This window comes from Nannobrachium achirus, assembly GCF_963921795.1.
Source record: "Nannobrachium achirus genome assembly, chromosome: 23".
NCBI classification, from domain to species: Eukaryota; Metazoa; Chordata; class Actinopteri; order Myctophiformes; family Myctophidae; genus Nannobrachium; species Nannobrachium achirus.
In genome coordinates, this window is record NC_137830.1 from 29,649,961 (window position 1) to 29,665,638 (window position 15,678).

The window sequence follows — 15,678 nt, forward strand, 5'->3', positions numbered from 1 at the left end:
CCACACTCTTCTCCTCCAGGATAGTGTGTTAGTTGAGCCAGCCACAGTCCATCTTATCTTGTAGTTATTATGTCAGCTGGTTATGGTAGAAATACTGAGTGAAACCCCAGCTCCAAACACACAGACATGCTGATATATCCACACTGGTTTATTATCCCTGGCCCGCTTCATTTGGTGACAACATTTACAAGATTATTTAATTCATAGACATCTGTTTTCAGCGTGTGTTTGCACTGTCAGATTGTTTTCCTTTCCTGCTTCTTTTTTCTTGTAACTGCTAGGTTGTCTTGTCTAGAGTTGATTGACACCTACCCAATGATCTTGGTATAGAGCAGTGGTTCTTAACCTGTGGGTCGGGTTAGGGTAAATGAGGGGGCAGGGGGGGGGGGGGAGAGAGCTTGGTAAGAACTAGATAATGGAAATAATCAAATGATGCAGTTACTAATTTAAGCCACACGGTGGTGTGAGAGCGCCACTGCTCATCAAGAGTAAAAAGCTAATCATTGTTCTCATTGAAAGTAATTAAGTAAAACGAATCACTGTTTTCTTAATGAAAAGTCAAACTAAACTTAAGTGGTGAGGTGGTTTTGAAAGGCATCAATCCTGAACTTTAGATGTATTATTCCGACTCGACTTTGTGGATACAATGAAAAAGTACTTTACTCTGTAGGCAACAACTACAGACAAATCATCACCATCTAATATTTTCATAACTATGTAGTTGTCACCTGTGTCCATTCTTCTGTGGTGCAGAGGGAAATGCCAATGCTTATTAAACGGAAGATTTGTGGTTTGAAACCAGTAGTGATCATACCACTTCAAGGTTTCTGTATTGTTACATCTTGTATAATTGTGTAGGAGGAGTCAAATTGTTTGAATAGTTCTGGTTCCTCAGTCATCTCTGTTTTTATACAGTGTTTCCGCAAGCTTTGTAGCAGTGGTTCTACAAGCAAGCACATTGATGCATGCAGCGTGCAGCTGGTTTCAGATAGTTACTTCTCTGAATCAAGAGTTACAAGGTCCTGTAAATTAATTGTGAAAACATTACAGCAATTCATCAATATCATTTTCTGCATCTAAATCCCACCATACAGCATAGAGGTACGAGACAGATTGCAGACAACTAAATACGTAAAAAACATATAGAACCCCTGAGAGGTGGAGGGTTGGTAGTTACTTTGACTCCAGGCAGAAAGACCGGTTGGTATAATGATCTGCCAGTCACCAGAGACCATGGGTTGAATTGTAACAGTTGCTTTATCATTATCCAACAATAGTGTAAAACATGAATGTTTATACAAACTTTATCATTGTACAGAGAATCAGCTCGTCAAATCATTACAGAGGAAACACGTGTTACATAATTGGGAGTTGATATACAAATATTCAAAATTACTGTACAAAAACAATTTGCAACAAGAAAAAAACATTTGGCTCGTTTGTGCAAATAGAGCAAGAAAATGTAACATAAAATATTAAACAAAGAATAAACCTGAATTAAGACATACTGTAAGGCAGTGGTTCTCAACCTTTTCAAATAATCATATTTTAACTGGCATGGGGCACTAAGAGTTGAGGCATTACATTTTATATACCAGTTATATTGTTAAAATAGCAGGTCTGAATACCCCCCCCCCCCTGGGGGTCCCGGCCCACAGGTTGAGAACCACTGCTGTAGGGTAGGCCATGTCCAGCACTGTCCTAAACACGTCCCACAATAGAACAGCGCGGCCTGGGTCTTTGTTCTGCAGAGAGTGGCCTATGCCTGGACGTTCTGGCGTCGCACCAAATTCTGGGCCCTGGGTACAAGGATTCACTGCAGGCCCCCCATGAATGTTTGTGTTTGTGCTTTAACTATTGAGAGCAGATCTACAAGCTCACAGCTCGGCAACATGTTATGCCCTAATGAATATTACAAATATCCCCAACAGTAAACATTATTCATATATTATTCAAATACTTATAACACAGCGTAGAGCGTACAATACATAAAAACGGACAAGATATTTGTAAACTGAGAATGTTCTGTTGCCAAGGAGAAAGTTGATGAGAACATAAATTCTGCCTCTGCTATTTTTGAAACATCGTGAAAATTGTGTCAAAGTCTTTGAATATTTCAAATCCTTCAAAGGTTTTTTGAAAAACTTATGTTTCTATGTCAGTGGTGCCCAAACATTTTCATGTGAAGGACCCCCAAAATTATATCGAGCTCACAATGAAAGCTCACATTGTGAGCTTGTAGATCTGCTTTTTCAAAATATTTGAAAACTAGTGAAACGTGACATTCTGCATAATGAGTCCTTTCTACTTTTGGTACTTTAAGTACCTTTTGGTACCAAAACATTTGTACTTATACTCAAGTAAATTGAGTATAGGCCTACTTTCTCCACCACTGATACATTGTATTTATTTCCCCAACCAATCACAGGTGCAGAGGGGTGGCTCTTGTAGTCAAGCAAGCGCATACAATCTGTATGATAACTGTCTGAAAGTGTAACTAAACATAGGTGCTGAAATCTGTGATATAGCTTACAGTAGCAGAGTTAAACTCTTCTTCAAATGTGTCCATATACCATCTGTTTGCAGCAGAGTGTCGCCCTTGCCCACCAAGGGCAGAATCAGTAGACTGGGGCCCCCCCTTTGCACCAAAATAACTTCTTCTAGAACTTGTTCCGTTCTAAATTCTTGGAACCTTGGTGCATTCACGGAACCGGCGGCCATTTTTTGGTTCTGGTACAGAACCAATTCATGTTCAGTGGAAACACTCTGAACTGGTTCAATATGAGGCACACAGTGTACTTGGATACTTGTTATATATTTGTTGATTTGTCTTCTGAGGTATCCGGAAGTTAGCGTCCTTGTCGAAGATTTAAATGAGGCCCAAAGCCCCAAACCAAACCCAGACAATCCATAGTAGGTGGGGCACGGACACGGCCCCACGCCCGTTCAAGGGTGTCCAGGGCAGTGGGGTGGGGCTGGCTGCCACGCCTGTGGCCTTCCGTAAGCGGAAGTGATGGACGAGGGCCGAGTAGCCGTCGGGACCATAGGGCACGGACAGCGTCTCTCTCAGAACGTCATGTCCAGGATATGACACCTGTCAATCAAACACGACAGTGATTCCCAACCTTTTTCATTTGAAGGGTACGAGTTTTTATTTATTTCTGACTGGGACCCCAATCTAAACTGTGAAATGCTTAGCCTTTATTTAACTGTGCGTTCAACTGGATCCAAATGGACCCGTAACGGTCAGATTTACAGACCAGGAAGGGTCCGTTTGGACCCCTGTGAGAAATAGGTTAAACGCAATGTCACACAGATTTAACACATAATAATATATTGCCAATCTTAGGCAGAAACCTTGTAATCTCCGTATTTGTATGCTTTGGGGCATGGGGGCTTAGTCTATTTAAAAGTCACAAGTAGCAGCCGCCTGAAGGTGACTTTTCATACCAATTTTGAAGGAGGCTAGGGATTTGCTCTCCTTAAAGGCTTGCGGAAGGGCATTACACATGTTGGTGGTATAGCAGGAGAAAGAATTAGAGCCTTGTTTAGTGTTAAATCTGCGTTGAACATGATTAGTGGAGCTGCCTCTGGTGTTGTGATCGTGGACATCCTTCTATAATCTATCTACCATTTTAAACATTTTGGAGGTGCAAGGCACCGGTGGTTCCGGTTTGGTGGTTCCGGCTGCCTGTAGTCCACCTCAGCACGTGGTTCTCAACCTGAGGGTCGGGACCCCCAGGGGGGTCCCCAAATTATTTTGGGGGGTCCCCAGATGATAAGCTTAATGTGCAACATTGTTTTCTCTCTCAACAGTAAACAAACCAACATAAAGTTTAAGTGTATAGAGGGTATCTGCACATTTATAAAGTGACAATTTGAGGACTTTTTAATACCTCTAAAATGACAAATTAAACATAGGCCAAATTGTCAAATATCAGAGGCAGACATTGTGAAAATAGCTGATCTATATAGCTGAGTTTTTAATGTTTTTAGTGTTGTTTTGTGCTTTTGGTTTTCTTTCTGTTAAATAAATAAAGTGTATTATTATTTATTATTTATAATTATTACATTATATCGTCAGGTCAGTGTCCAAAACTGTTACTTTTCAGTTTCCTTTTTCAAATTCAAAAACAGCAAAAGTAGCAGGTCTACAAGATTTTTGCATATAATAACAACACTGAAACACAGGTTCTTTTTTCCATTTCCTCCAAAGTAATGGTCTTGGACATACATGTTTTCCGCCCGACAGTAATGATGTGTGTCTGTGCGTGCGTGCGTGTGTGTGTGTGTGTGTGTGTGTGTGTGTTACCCTGAAGGTGTAGCTTCCAGGTAGAAGTAATCTGTAATATTCTCCTCTCCTGTCAGTTTTAAATGGGAACAGGTTGTTTCTCCCCAGAACCTCAACAACAGCGCCCTCTAAAGGGAGACCTGACCATGACCACACACGACCCTTCACACCTAGAGAGGAAGAGAGACACAGAATGGTCATAGGTCCATGTCCATGTGTAAAACACACAAAAATCTGTAAAACAAAATGTTACAAAATACAATATAATAGGGCCTCTTTTTCCAATAATATAATGATAGACAGACACTATTTTCTATTTTATTCTATGTACAGTAAGTACATTGGACATGTGTGTTATTGGCAAGATTGCTACAGTAGTTTAATAAGTTATAATAACCAATGTTGGTATATAACATCATACACTAGTAGTTTATTCACAGCTTTATTGTAGAAATGGCACTCTAACAACCAAAGGTGGACAGAACTTTGAACAATCATTGTCCATGTTATGCTGTGTTAACCTCTTGAACTCCTATTCTGATTGACAGACAGACAGACAGACAGACAGACAGACAGACAGACAGACAGACAGACAGACAGACAGACAGACAGACAGACAGACAGACAGACTAGTAAGATGCCTCAGGGCGACATGTGACCTCGCCCTTGTCGCGTCAATTCTTGGCCATCTGGCCAGTGATGTATATCGGAGCAGTTACCCATATATGGAGACCCCTGGTACCCGTATATGGAGATATGAAAGTCCTATGATGTCTATGACATCTGACATCATACCCTTTTATGCCCATACATGGAGATCGCAGTCTGTAGAACCACTGGTATGTGGCCGATGTGGCCTCCATATATGGGCATTCCTATATGAAGTCCTGTTAGGGAACTCCATGTATGGGCATAAAATGGATTCTGTTAGTGTGACATCACAGTGAAGCCAGAGCGTGATGTCAGAGCGACAAACACATAGAACCAGAACCACAGTGTCAGGCGTTATAGACAGAGATACATAGTGTACATACATACATACGGACAAGCTGTGACCGTTAACATACTAAACTTGCGACCTAAACACAGCTACTGTATACCTACAATATAATATACATTATGTACAATATAATATACAATCTGGGGGGTACATTTGCAGGAAATACCAAACCAAACGCCAATCACTAATCTAGACACTAATCCACCCACTCTTGGTTGGTCCTGACCTGCATACATTAGTTAACCATTTACTGGTTAGTGTTTGAGACTCTTGAAGAGCATGTGACCAAGAAGTGAATTAAGCTCTGTCTCCACCACTCAGTGACAGTGACTGCAGCGAGAGCAAGAGTAGGCCTACTTAGGCGTTTTGATCAAAAGGCACCTCATAATAATTTTTTTGTTGATTGATAATTTGGTTGGGTTGGATTTGTCAAGAAATGATTTAAATCTCCTGACTATTAGTAGTGTTAGGATGAGGAGGGTCTAATGCCAGTCTGTTGAGCATCAGGATGGTTTGGCTTGCTCTGACTCTGAGGCAGGTGTAATAATAGGATTCGTATTTGGAACTCTCGCTTTCCCTTTTTAAAGATGTATTTTTGGGGTATTTTTATGCCTTTATTATTGATAGGACAGTAGACTGACAGGAAATGGGGAGGGAGTGACATCCAGCAATAGCTACCAGGATTGGCACTCGAACGCACGCACGCACGCACGCACGCACACGCACACGCACACACACACACACACACACAGCTGTTATTTCATGGTCTGCTGCTTCATCAGATTTCCACCAGTTTTTAACTCGATGCGTGCCAAGGCCACAAGAGGGCGCCAAAGTGCCAGAGATAGTCCCATAGACCACCGCTGTAACATACGGGGACCCACGCAGCAGTGGCTTTTCATTTCACGTTGGAAAATTTCACGTTCACCAGTGGAATGAAAATGACCCGGATGAAGAGCGCTACAAGATGGCTATAGGCTATCACTCATTTTAGAAGCCCGATTTTTTCGCTTCCATGAGAACACAGTTCAGAGAAAATGGGCTTCAAAGATGTGAGAATGTATTGGATTAGGCGGCACGATGCGGCGGCGTTACCCGATTACGGGCCGGCGGAAAGAGATCGCTGTCGGCGGCCTGTATGAAAATTTAGAGACAGGCTTCGGTAAGGCCTCCGATTATTTAGTTCATTTTATTAAAAAAGCCGAACTAGTTCGGTATCGGCACCCCGGATACGTCGCGCCGCCGACAGCATAGATTGAGTTTTTTTGGGGGGCTCTAAACTTTATTCTAAACCATTTTCAATGGAATAAATCGTCGGAACACATAGAATGGCTCGTTGGAAAGCGTAGGACGAGCCAGGACCACCCACGTCTCTACAAGCAGCTCAGGGTAAGAAAAATAGAAAAAAAAAAATATTGTATTGGATTGAAAAAACCCCCGAAATTGTTCGGTTTTGGCATTAATAGAAAATAAATGCCACTTTATTCTCGCTCTCTCTCTCTCTCCTCATCTTGCCAGCCCCATTTTGTCACTGACCAGTAAATATATGGGTAGTGGAGACAAAATAAAGTCAATTAACTCTTTTAGTGCTAAAACCGAACAATTTCGGTTATTTCTTTCAATCCAATCCAATATTTTTTTTGCTATTTTACTTACCCTGAGCTGCTTGTAGAGACGTGGGTGGTCCTGGCTCGTCCATCGCTTTCCAACGAGCCATTCTACGTGTTCCGACGATTTATTCCATTGAAAATGGTTTAGAATAAAGTTTAGAGCCCCCCCAAAAAAACTCTATTTTTGCGCGACGTATCCGAGTTACCGAAACCAAAAAATTACGGTTTCTTTAATAAAATGAATTGAATAATCGGAGGCCTCGATGAAGCCCCCGTCTAAATTTTGATCCAGGCCGCCGCCTAATCCAATACATTCTCACATCTTTAGAGACCTTTTTCTCTGAACTGTGTTCCTATGGCAGCGAAAAAGTTTGTTTTGCGGCTAAATAGCCTCAAATCTTGAGGCTTCTTCATCCGGTTCACGTTCATAACACTGTTCACAGTGAAATCCCAATGCACTTCTGCCTGGGTACCCGGATGTTATAGTGAAGGCCTATGGGGAAATGTCTGGCACTTTAGCGGCCTCTTGTGGCCCTTGGCAGTCATCGAGGTAATGATATTCAGACAAGCGTGTGTGCTCATACTTCATGTACTCACACTTCATTACACCCCCGCAAAAGTCAGTGCCAAAGTCTGGACTCGCCACTGACACTCACACACACAACGGGGGTGTCAGCTAACCATTATCCTCTGTTTCATTCACATTAAGCTAGCCATTGACTATTAATGAGTGATCCAGTGTTGCTCTAGGGTTTCCAGAACTTTTATTAACAACGAAGGTGGCCCAGTTTCTGAATGAGAGAGAGAGAGAGAGAGAGAGAGAGAGAGAGAGAGAGAGAGAGAAAGAGAGAGAGAGAGAGAGAGAGAGAGAGAGAAAGAGAGAGAGTAGCAGAACAGACTCATAATTATCTGTATCCGTGAAAAGGATTTGTACTTGTACTGGCAATTCGTACCAAACATTCTGTAAGTGTATATCCGATTTGTGCTTGTAGAGTGCAATTCACAACTATAAGAGAGAGACAGACAGACAGACAGACAGACAGACAGACAGACAGACAGACAGAAAGACAGATGGAAAGAGAGACAGAGAGAGAAAAGAGACAGACCGACGGAAAGAGAGACAGAGAGAAATAAACTTAATGTAAGCACATTTTTCCCAATGTTTATCATCAGTTTTGTTGTGACACGTGCTTTGACAATGTAAATGTATGTTTCTCATGTGAATAACACTCATTTGAATTGAATTGACAGACAGACAGACAGACAGACAGACAGACAGACAGACAGACAGACAGACAGACACTAACCCAGGTGAACTTGTTTAATGTAATCCAGTAGAGCCTGTTTGTTCTCCTTCCACAGCGCTGGAAGCTGATCGGCTGGCGGATATTTACAGCACGACAATTCAAGGGTCAACTCCAAACACTGGGCCCAAATATAGTTATAGTCCTGCATTCCACCTGCAAATAGAGGGTATGCGGGTGACATCATCGTACCTGGAAGTTATGCGGAAACGCCTAATGAGTGGCAAAAAAACAGAGTCAGGAGGAGTCAGTGGGAGTCAGGAGGAGTCAGTGGGAGTCAGGAGGTGTCAGAAGGAGTTTCCCAACGAGCGCTTCCAAACCTCAATGCTTCATGCTGCTTTATGTTTTGCCACTCAGTCCAGATGAGTGGCATATGACTGAATACCCTCTATATATAATATACAGTTTAATATATAGATATAGTTAGAGTCCTGCGTTCTACTTGCAAATATATACAGCATATATCAGTCATCTACCGTATGTACACTTTTTCATTTTGTGTCAGGGACCCTCACACAAGAAGTGTTGTTCAAATGTTTCAAAAATATCCAAAATTATTCACAAAAAAACAACTATATATATATATAATGCACGTATAAGCCATTATAACACTTGTTATAAATGTTTATGCATAACAACTTATAATAGGGTTTATGAAGTATCAGAACGTATAATAATATGATTTAAAAGTGCTGGTCATAATGCATTATAAAATCAGTGGAACAGCATATTATAACTACCAGCTAACACTTACTTAAAGGTTGGGTGTATAATGCATAATAATCACATTTAAAATGCAGTATAATGCATTATAATGCACTTATAATGCTTCGGACCACTCGTTATTTGTTTTTAATTATGCATAACAACTTATAACAAAGACTAACTAACTAAGTTATGGTTATTATGTGTCGTTCCACTGAGCTTATAATGCATTATGACCAGCACTATAAACATTGTTATAAGTTGTCATACATGATTATTAACCATTATAAGAAGTGTAAAGTAACGTGTTACAGAGTGTTTTCATATTGTGGAATTGATACGATTACTTAAAGGGGGCCTGTCACCTAAAGGGTTACTGTCTGTCACTTTAAGAATCATCTTAAACTAGACCAGGTCAACCTGGTTGTGCCAGACCCCCTGTCTGTCATCATCATTTATGACATCATGCCTTTTGTAGGCATGTCATCATCATGTCATCATCATATATACCCTTTATATAGAAAAGGGACAGACCGACATTTGCTTATGTAGGCCTACCCATTTCATGGGTCTGGCAAAAACAAGTTAATATTTTTATGATGTCATGGTGGGGATGCGCAATTATAAGCCAATCAAATTAATTGTCTGTATAGCCTGACTGTATGACTACTTACTGTACTGGTCAGCTGTTGTTGGGGGCGAGGGGCAGATTACACTTTGACATGAGCTTCAGTCTGTTTCAGACCGTTTTCAGAGAAGCTCATGTCACAGTGTAATCTGCCCCTCAACCCCTTTAGGTGACAGTACCCCTTTAAGGAAAAGAAATGTACTGAAAGAAGAGTACTTCTTCCATCACTGACCATGCCAACGCAAACTCACAGTTGTCATAGCAACGATACCAACCTGACAGAGGGTACCACTGGTAGCCGTTGGTGATGCCGTCGGGGAACGCCAAGTTGTCACGACAACGGTTGCCACGGTGCATGGTGGCATGGCTGTAGGAGAACACCTTGGCCAGGTAAACAAACACGTCGTTGTCTGGGGTAAGGCTGGCCCTGCCCACCAACTCCACACCTGGACATCAGGGGCGTCACAAGGGGGGGAGAAGTGGGACTGAGTTACTAGGGCCCAACGTGGAGGGGATATAGCAGATATACAAGCTCACAGCTCACGTCGATCAATAGGAATACATTTATCGTTTGGTGTCGGTATACCTCCATTACTGTTGTCGTAAGGGTAGCTAACGACTAGTGCTCCACCGTGGAGGTTCGCCGAAAGAACGAAGCTTTCCGTGTTCAGCCAGTTCATCACTGCCTGCACCTACAAAGACACAGCAACACCACAGAGTATGACCACAACGGCAGAGTGATAGGACCAGTAAGACGCCTCAGGGCGCCATGTCTTGGCCATCTGGCCAGTGATGTATATCGGACCAGTTACCCATATATGGAGACCCCTGGTACCCATATATGGATATACTGTATATGGAGATAAAGCTGTGAGACCCCAAACATGCTTACTCAGTTATTCATTATGTGAAAGTCCTATGATGTCTCTGACATCTGACATCATACCCTTTTAAGCCCATACACAGAGATCCCTGTCTGTAGAACCAGCCACACAGATATGGGCTGTCTTGGCCATCTGTCTTGGCCATATATGGATTCTGTTAGTGTGGTATGTGGCCGATGTGGCCTCCATGTATGGGCATTCCCATATGAAGTCCTGTTAGATATGGGCTTAATATTGATGACATGAGTGAACTCCATATATGGGCATAAAAGGGATTATGTTAGTGTGACATCACAGTGAAGCCAGAGTGGGATGTCAGAGCAGCAAACCCATTCTGTTAGAGTGGTTCCCCTGACATCAGAGCAGAGTGAACAGTGTTCATTCCTTCGTCTAAAACTATGACGAAAAATGTTCGTTCCACTACCTATTTTCACTGACATACCCTAATGGTAGCACTTTATTATAACTATACACTATAAAGCATTAGTTAAGCATTAGTAACTAATGAATTCATCATGAATTCATCATGAGTTCATAGTTTATTAATCATGAATTCATCATTAGTAAGGCATTATTTATACATTAACTGAACATTAGTAAACACAGTAGTTAAGCATTAGTAACTACTGAATTCATCATGAGTTCATACTTTAGTAAGGCATTATTTATACATTTACTGTACATTATATAACCCAGGTTCCAAATAAGGGTCAATTATATGGTGATAAAAAGTCAAATAAATGACTACCTGGTTATGCATACTGGTTTAAATAACTCATGGTTAATTCATTGCATCATATGATTTTGCTTAAAAACAACAATAAATAGTTGGTTCATCTATAGTAATAAATATGCTTAAAAAGGTTGAAAACTCATGCTGTATTGTGTAAAATTTGCCAAAAACATTTTATATGTGAGGTTAAAAAATCGGGCTTTGAACAAATCCCTTTAAGTGCACTCCACTATAAAAGGAGCACTGCCCCTTTAAGAGTCTCTTCCTGATACAGACAGAGTGTATGATCATCAGAACAGTGAGTGAACAGAGAGAAAAAACGTCAGACAAAAGACAGTTGAGCATTTATTTTCGAGAGTTTAAGTGTTATTTTTGTACAATATGAGTGTTTAAAGGCCTAGCCAAGTTAGCAGGAGTTTGAGCCAACAGAATCCAGTGCTTCAGTCAGCAAAAACGAACTTTGTGGCTAACAGCTAAGCTAACTGGCTGCTGCTCATCAACAAGCCTGACCAGCAGCTGAAGAAAGACAGGAGAGATAGTTTTGAACTGAGTGGGTTCCTCTCCATGTGAGGCAACACACAGACATCGGATGGCAAGCTATTGGAGACCCAGGAACTGAATCTACAAAAACATCTATTGGACCAACTGCATGGTTTGACCAAGTGACTTGAACAGAGCTCTGACTGACTATTTTTTGGAACTGAGATTTGACTTTGAACAGAACTTTGACTAACTAATAGTTTTGAACTGAGACTTTGGACCGAGCAACTGAACTGTTTTGATCATCCACTGAGTTAACTGAACACAGATCTAAGGAAGAGGAAAAGACAGTGACATTTCATTTGGAAGTTAGATATTGACAATATTGCACTGTTTTGTTACTAAAATTGATATTGCACTATTTTTGATAATTGATTGTTTTTGATATTTTATTTTATTATTTTCTGTAAAGGTTGAACTTAAAGGTCATATTAAGGTTAAAGGGGAGTTTAAAGGTACTTGCCTGCACATTTTATTTTGAAAGCATACTTAACCTGCTGAAAATAGCTCAAATAAATAGGTCTTACCTGTTTAAATAGGCTGAACATATAATAAAGATTGACCGGTCCTAAATAGAAAACTATCTTTAGTTTGAATTAACTGGATTAAATATTTAGTTGGTAAACTAAATAGAAAAACTGGCCTAAGAACCTGCTCTAAAAAAGAAAGGTGTTGAATGGTTTTTGAGAATTTTGTCTACCTACCTCCATCATTGTAAATAGTTTATTGTATGCATACTATTTTTGCTTCATTATTTCATTCAGTAAACTTGACGTCTTTATTATTCACATTTAAGCTCTTGTCTCTGGTCTATTCTTTTAGTCACCTCCTCACGAACCTAGAAATACAGTCATTTTCTACATCACTGCTTCTATCTCATTTATAAATGCTTTATAAGGCATGAATAGTCCTCACTTTAGATGGGCTCACGGAACATACTTAACTAACGAGTAGTAACTACCTTAATAAATCATTAATTGATGATGAATTCATGATTAATAAAGTATGAACTAATGATGAATTCAGCAGTTACTAATGCTTATTAATCATGAATGTTTTGTTTTATTATTACTATGTTGTTTCAGGTGTCCGCTTTTGTAATAAATACGGTCATTTTCTACATCACTGCTTCTATCTCATTTATAAATGCTTTATAAGGCATGAATAGTCCTCACTTTAGATGGGCTCACGGAACATACTTAACTAACGAGTAGTAACTACCTTAATAAATCATTAATTGATGATGAATTCATGATTAATAAAGTATGAACTCATGATGAATTCAGCAGTTACTAATGCTTAACTACTGTGTTTACTACTGTGTTTACTAATGTACAGTAAATGTATAAATAATGCCTTACTAATGATGAATTCATGATTAATAAAGTATGAACTCATGATGAATTCAGTAGTTACTAATGCTTAACTACTGTGTTAACTAATGTTCAGTTAATGTATAAATGATGCCTTACTAATGATGAATTCATGATTAATAAACTATGAACTCATGATGAATTCATGATGAGTTCATTAGTTACTAATGCTTAACTAATGCTTTATAGTGTATAGTTATTATAAAGTGCTACCAAACTAATTTATGATGACTAAAACTAAGACTAAATATATTGAAGAATGTCCTCAACAAATACAACCTAGATCAAATTTTAGGGAGGGAATAGTGGAGAAGAGATCCAGTAGAGAACTAAAAGACAAGTAATTTATGTTTGGTTGGGCTTTCCGCTCGGGTGTTGCGCTCTGAAAATAGCAGATCTGCAAGCTTGTAGAGAGCTATTTTAAGCATGCAAACTTTTCAGTAAAATATGACTGAAACTAAATTACATTTTATTCAAAAGACTACGACTATACTTCAAATTCAAAATTTGATGTCAAAATCAGCACTGGTGTTAAGAGTCATTGTGTCTCCTCGTAGGCCACCCAGAGGTTGGGGCTCCCACCCCAGAGTTTTTGGATGAATTATTAACCACTTTAAACCATACAATGTGTGAGGAATAGCTTTGTGCTCAAAACATCACAGATTATTTCTGGTGCAATAAAGCATCTTTTGTGTTGGAGCCCTTTAATTATTCTTCTCTATATTGTCGTCGCTCAGCACCTACCCACATTTTTGTAGAGGATGTGCATGTGGGTTCCCTTTTCACGATTTTAACAAAACAAACAGCAAGATGACAGACATTTCAGAAATTCTTAGAATTTCTGAAATGTCTGTCATCTTGCTGTTTGTTTTGTTAAAATGTTATGCGATGTTTGCTGTAATCAGGGGTGAGAGTTTGCTCTCAATTGACCTTCCTGAATAAATAACGGTGAAATTAAGGGGAAAAAAATAGGCTCTTTGTTACACTTCTTAGTCATAGTCAGTTGACAGGGCTCTGGTCCACTCCGAGAAAACAAGCCCCATTTTTAGAACATAATTATTCACAGTGGTGATAATGTCAGATATCAAACCTATTACCCTAAAGCAGTTTGTTCTCAAACTATGGGTCCCCACCCAAAGTGGGGTCACGGGCAGGTGACAGTGGGGTCGCACAATGGCTTGGTTTTATCAAGAAACGAAAAAATGAATAAATAAAAAACTTGTCACTACCAACCATAGAGTTAAGAGGGTATCATATCATAGTACACTCTGCGGTGATAAGCTATCACCGTGGTGTAGTCTTTTAAACTAAGAAAACTACAACATTACGTCATTCACCACGGTGAAGGACTATCACCGCAAACCCCGATACATCTCCTCTGTTTTTACTATCAGACATCTCCCCATCACCCCGTTCACTGATTGGTTGACAAATCAGTATGCCCCCTGTTTTCAGAGGCCCAGAGGTGCAGTGATAGGACTTCACAGTAAGTCCATGACTATGATGGCCATCACATTTTTAGGTGATAGCTTATCGCCTAAAATTTGAGGTGATAGCTCATCTTGGACTCTGATACGACGGCAAGTCGCCAACTTGACTACACACTCCGCCTCCAACGAGTACATTTTTTCACCCAGTGTTAGCAACCAAAGTTGGGAGATTGTTTTTTGTCTCCAGCTGAGAGATGTGTGAGTCGAACATTTCCCTTCCCTTAAAATCCCTTCGGATCCGACTAAAATACACCAAGGGGTCCTTGAGGAGGGTTCCAACCACTTTAACCCTATACACATATTGAAAATAGAAGATCTACAACTACAACTACAAGCTTAGCGCGTTGCATCGGGACACCTTGTGAGCTTGTAGATTCTAAAAATTAAAATAAAATAAACAAAAAATCTTTCAAAAAATGTGAACATTTTGGATATATCCTTGACATGAAAGACAACGCAATGGCTAGGGACATGTCAGCTTGCCTGAGCTTGCACGCATCTAGTGTGGTATACAGTATGTGAGATACAGAGCCCACCGACAGGAAGATATGACAAGGTACACGTCGTCTCTGTCGGGTGGAAACCTCATATGTCCAAAACTGTTACTTTTCAGGATTCAAATTAAAAAGCATCAAAAGTAGCATAGATCTTCAAGCTCGAAACGCCTTTCTTCGCCGCACATTTTCTAACTTGTGGATTAGACGACACTTTTGTGTGACGCTGTAGCGATGGTGATCAAGCAGGGTTGATTTTACAAAAAAAAAATATATATATATATAGAATATGGATATAGGAGGTTTCTGCCCGACAACAATGAAATATACCTCACTGATTGGTATGAGGAGATAAGCGGGGAGTAGTTATCAGGTGTGATTGTTATCAGACTGAGTCATCAGATTGGGGGGAAGAGATGTTATCGGATGAGAGTGTCACACACGCACGCATAGCGCACGCACACACGCGCACGCACACACGCGCACGCACGCACACACACACACACACACACACACACACACACACACACACACACACACACACACACACACACACACACACACACACACACACACACACACACACACACACACACACAGAGAGCCTATATACCTCCAGCTCTCTT

At 40.3% G+C, this 15,678-nt stretch overlaps 1 protein-coding gene across 1 annotated transcript in view; it reads right to left on the bottom strand.

Annotated features, from left to right (window-relative positions):
- Positions 1-2,869: 2,869 nt before the first annotated feature.
- Positions 2,870-15,678, bottom strand: part of cpm (carboxypeptidase M) — a gene marked incomplete at its 3' end in the record, with an annotated part of 21,872 nt that continues 9,063 nt past the window's right edge. The window contains exons 4-9 of the mRNA XM_080754311.1: positions 15,666-15,678; positions 10,125-10,230; positions 9,814-9,984; positions 8,209-8,361; positions 4,313-4,461; positions 2,870-3,094 (exon numbers count right to left, since the gene is read on the bottom strand). The exon at positions 15,666-15,678 is cut by the window's right edge and continues 84 nt beyond it. Of these exons, the coding sequence (XP_080610437.1) occupies positions 2,870-3,094; positions 4,313-4,461; positions 8,209-8,361; positions 9,814-9,984; positions 10,125-10,230; positions 15,666-15,678 (817 nt within the window). The remainder of the gene's footprint in view (positions 3,095-4,312; positions 4,462-8,208; positions 8,362-9,813; positions 9,985-10,124; positions 10,231-15,665) is intronic.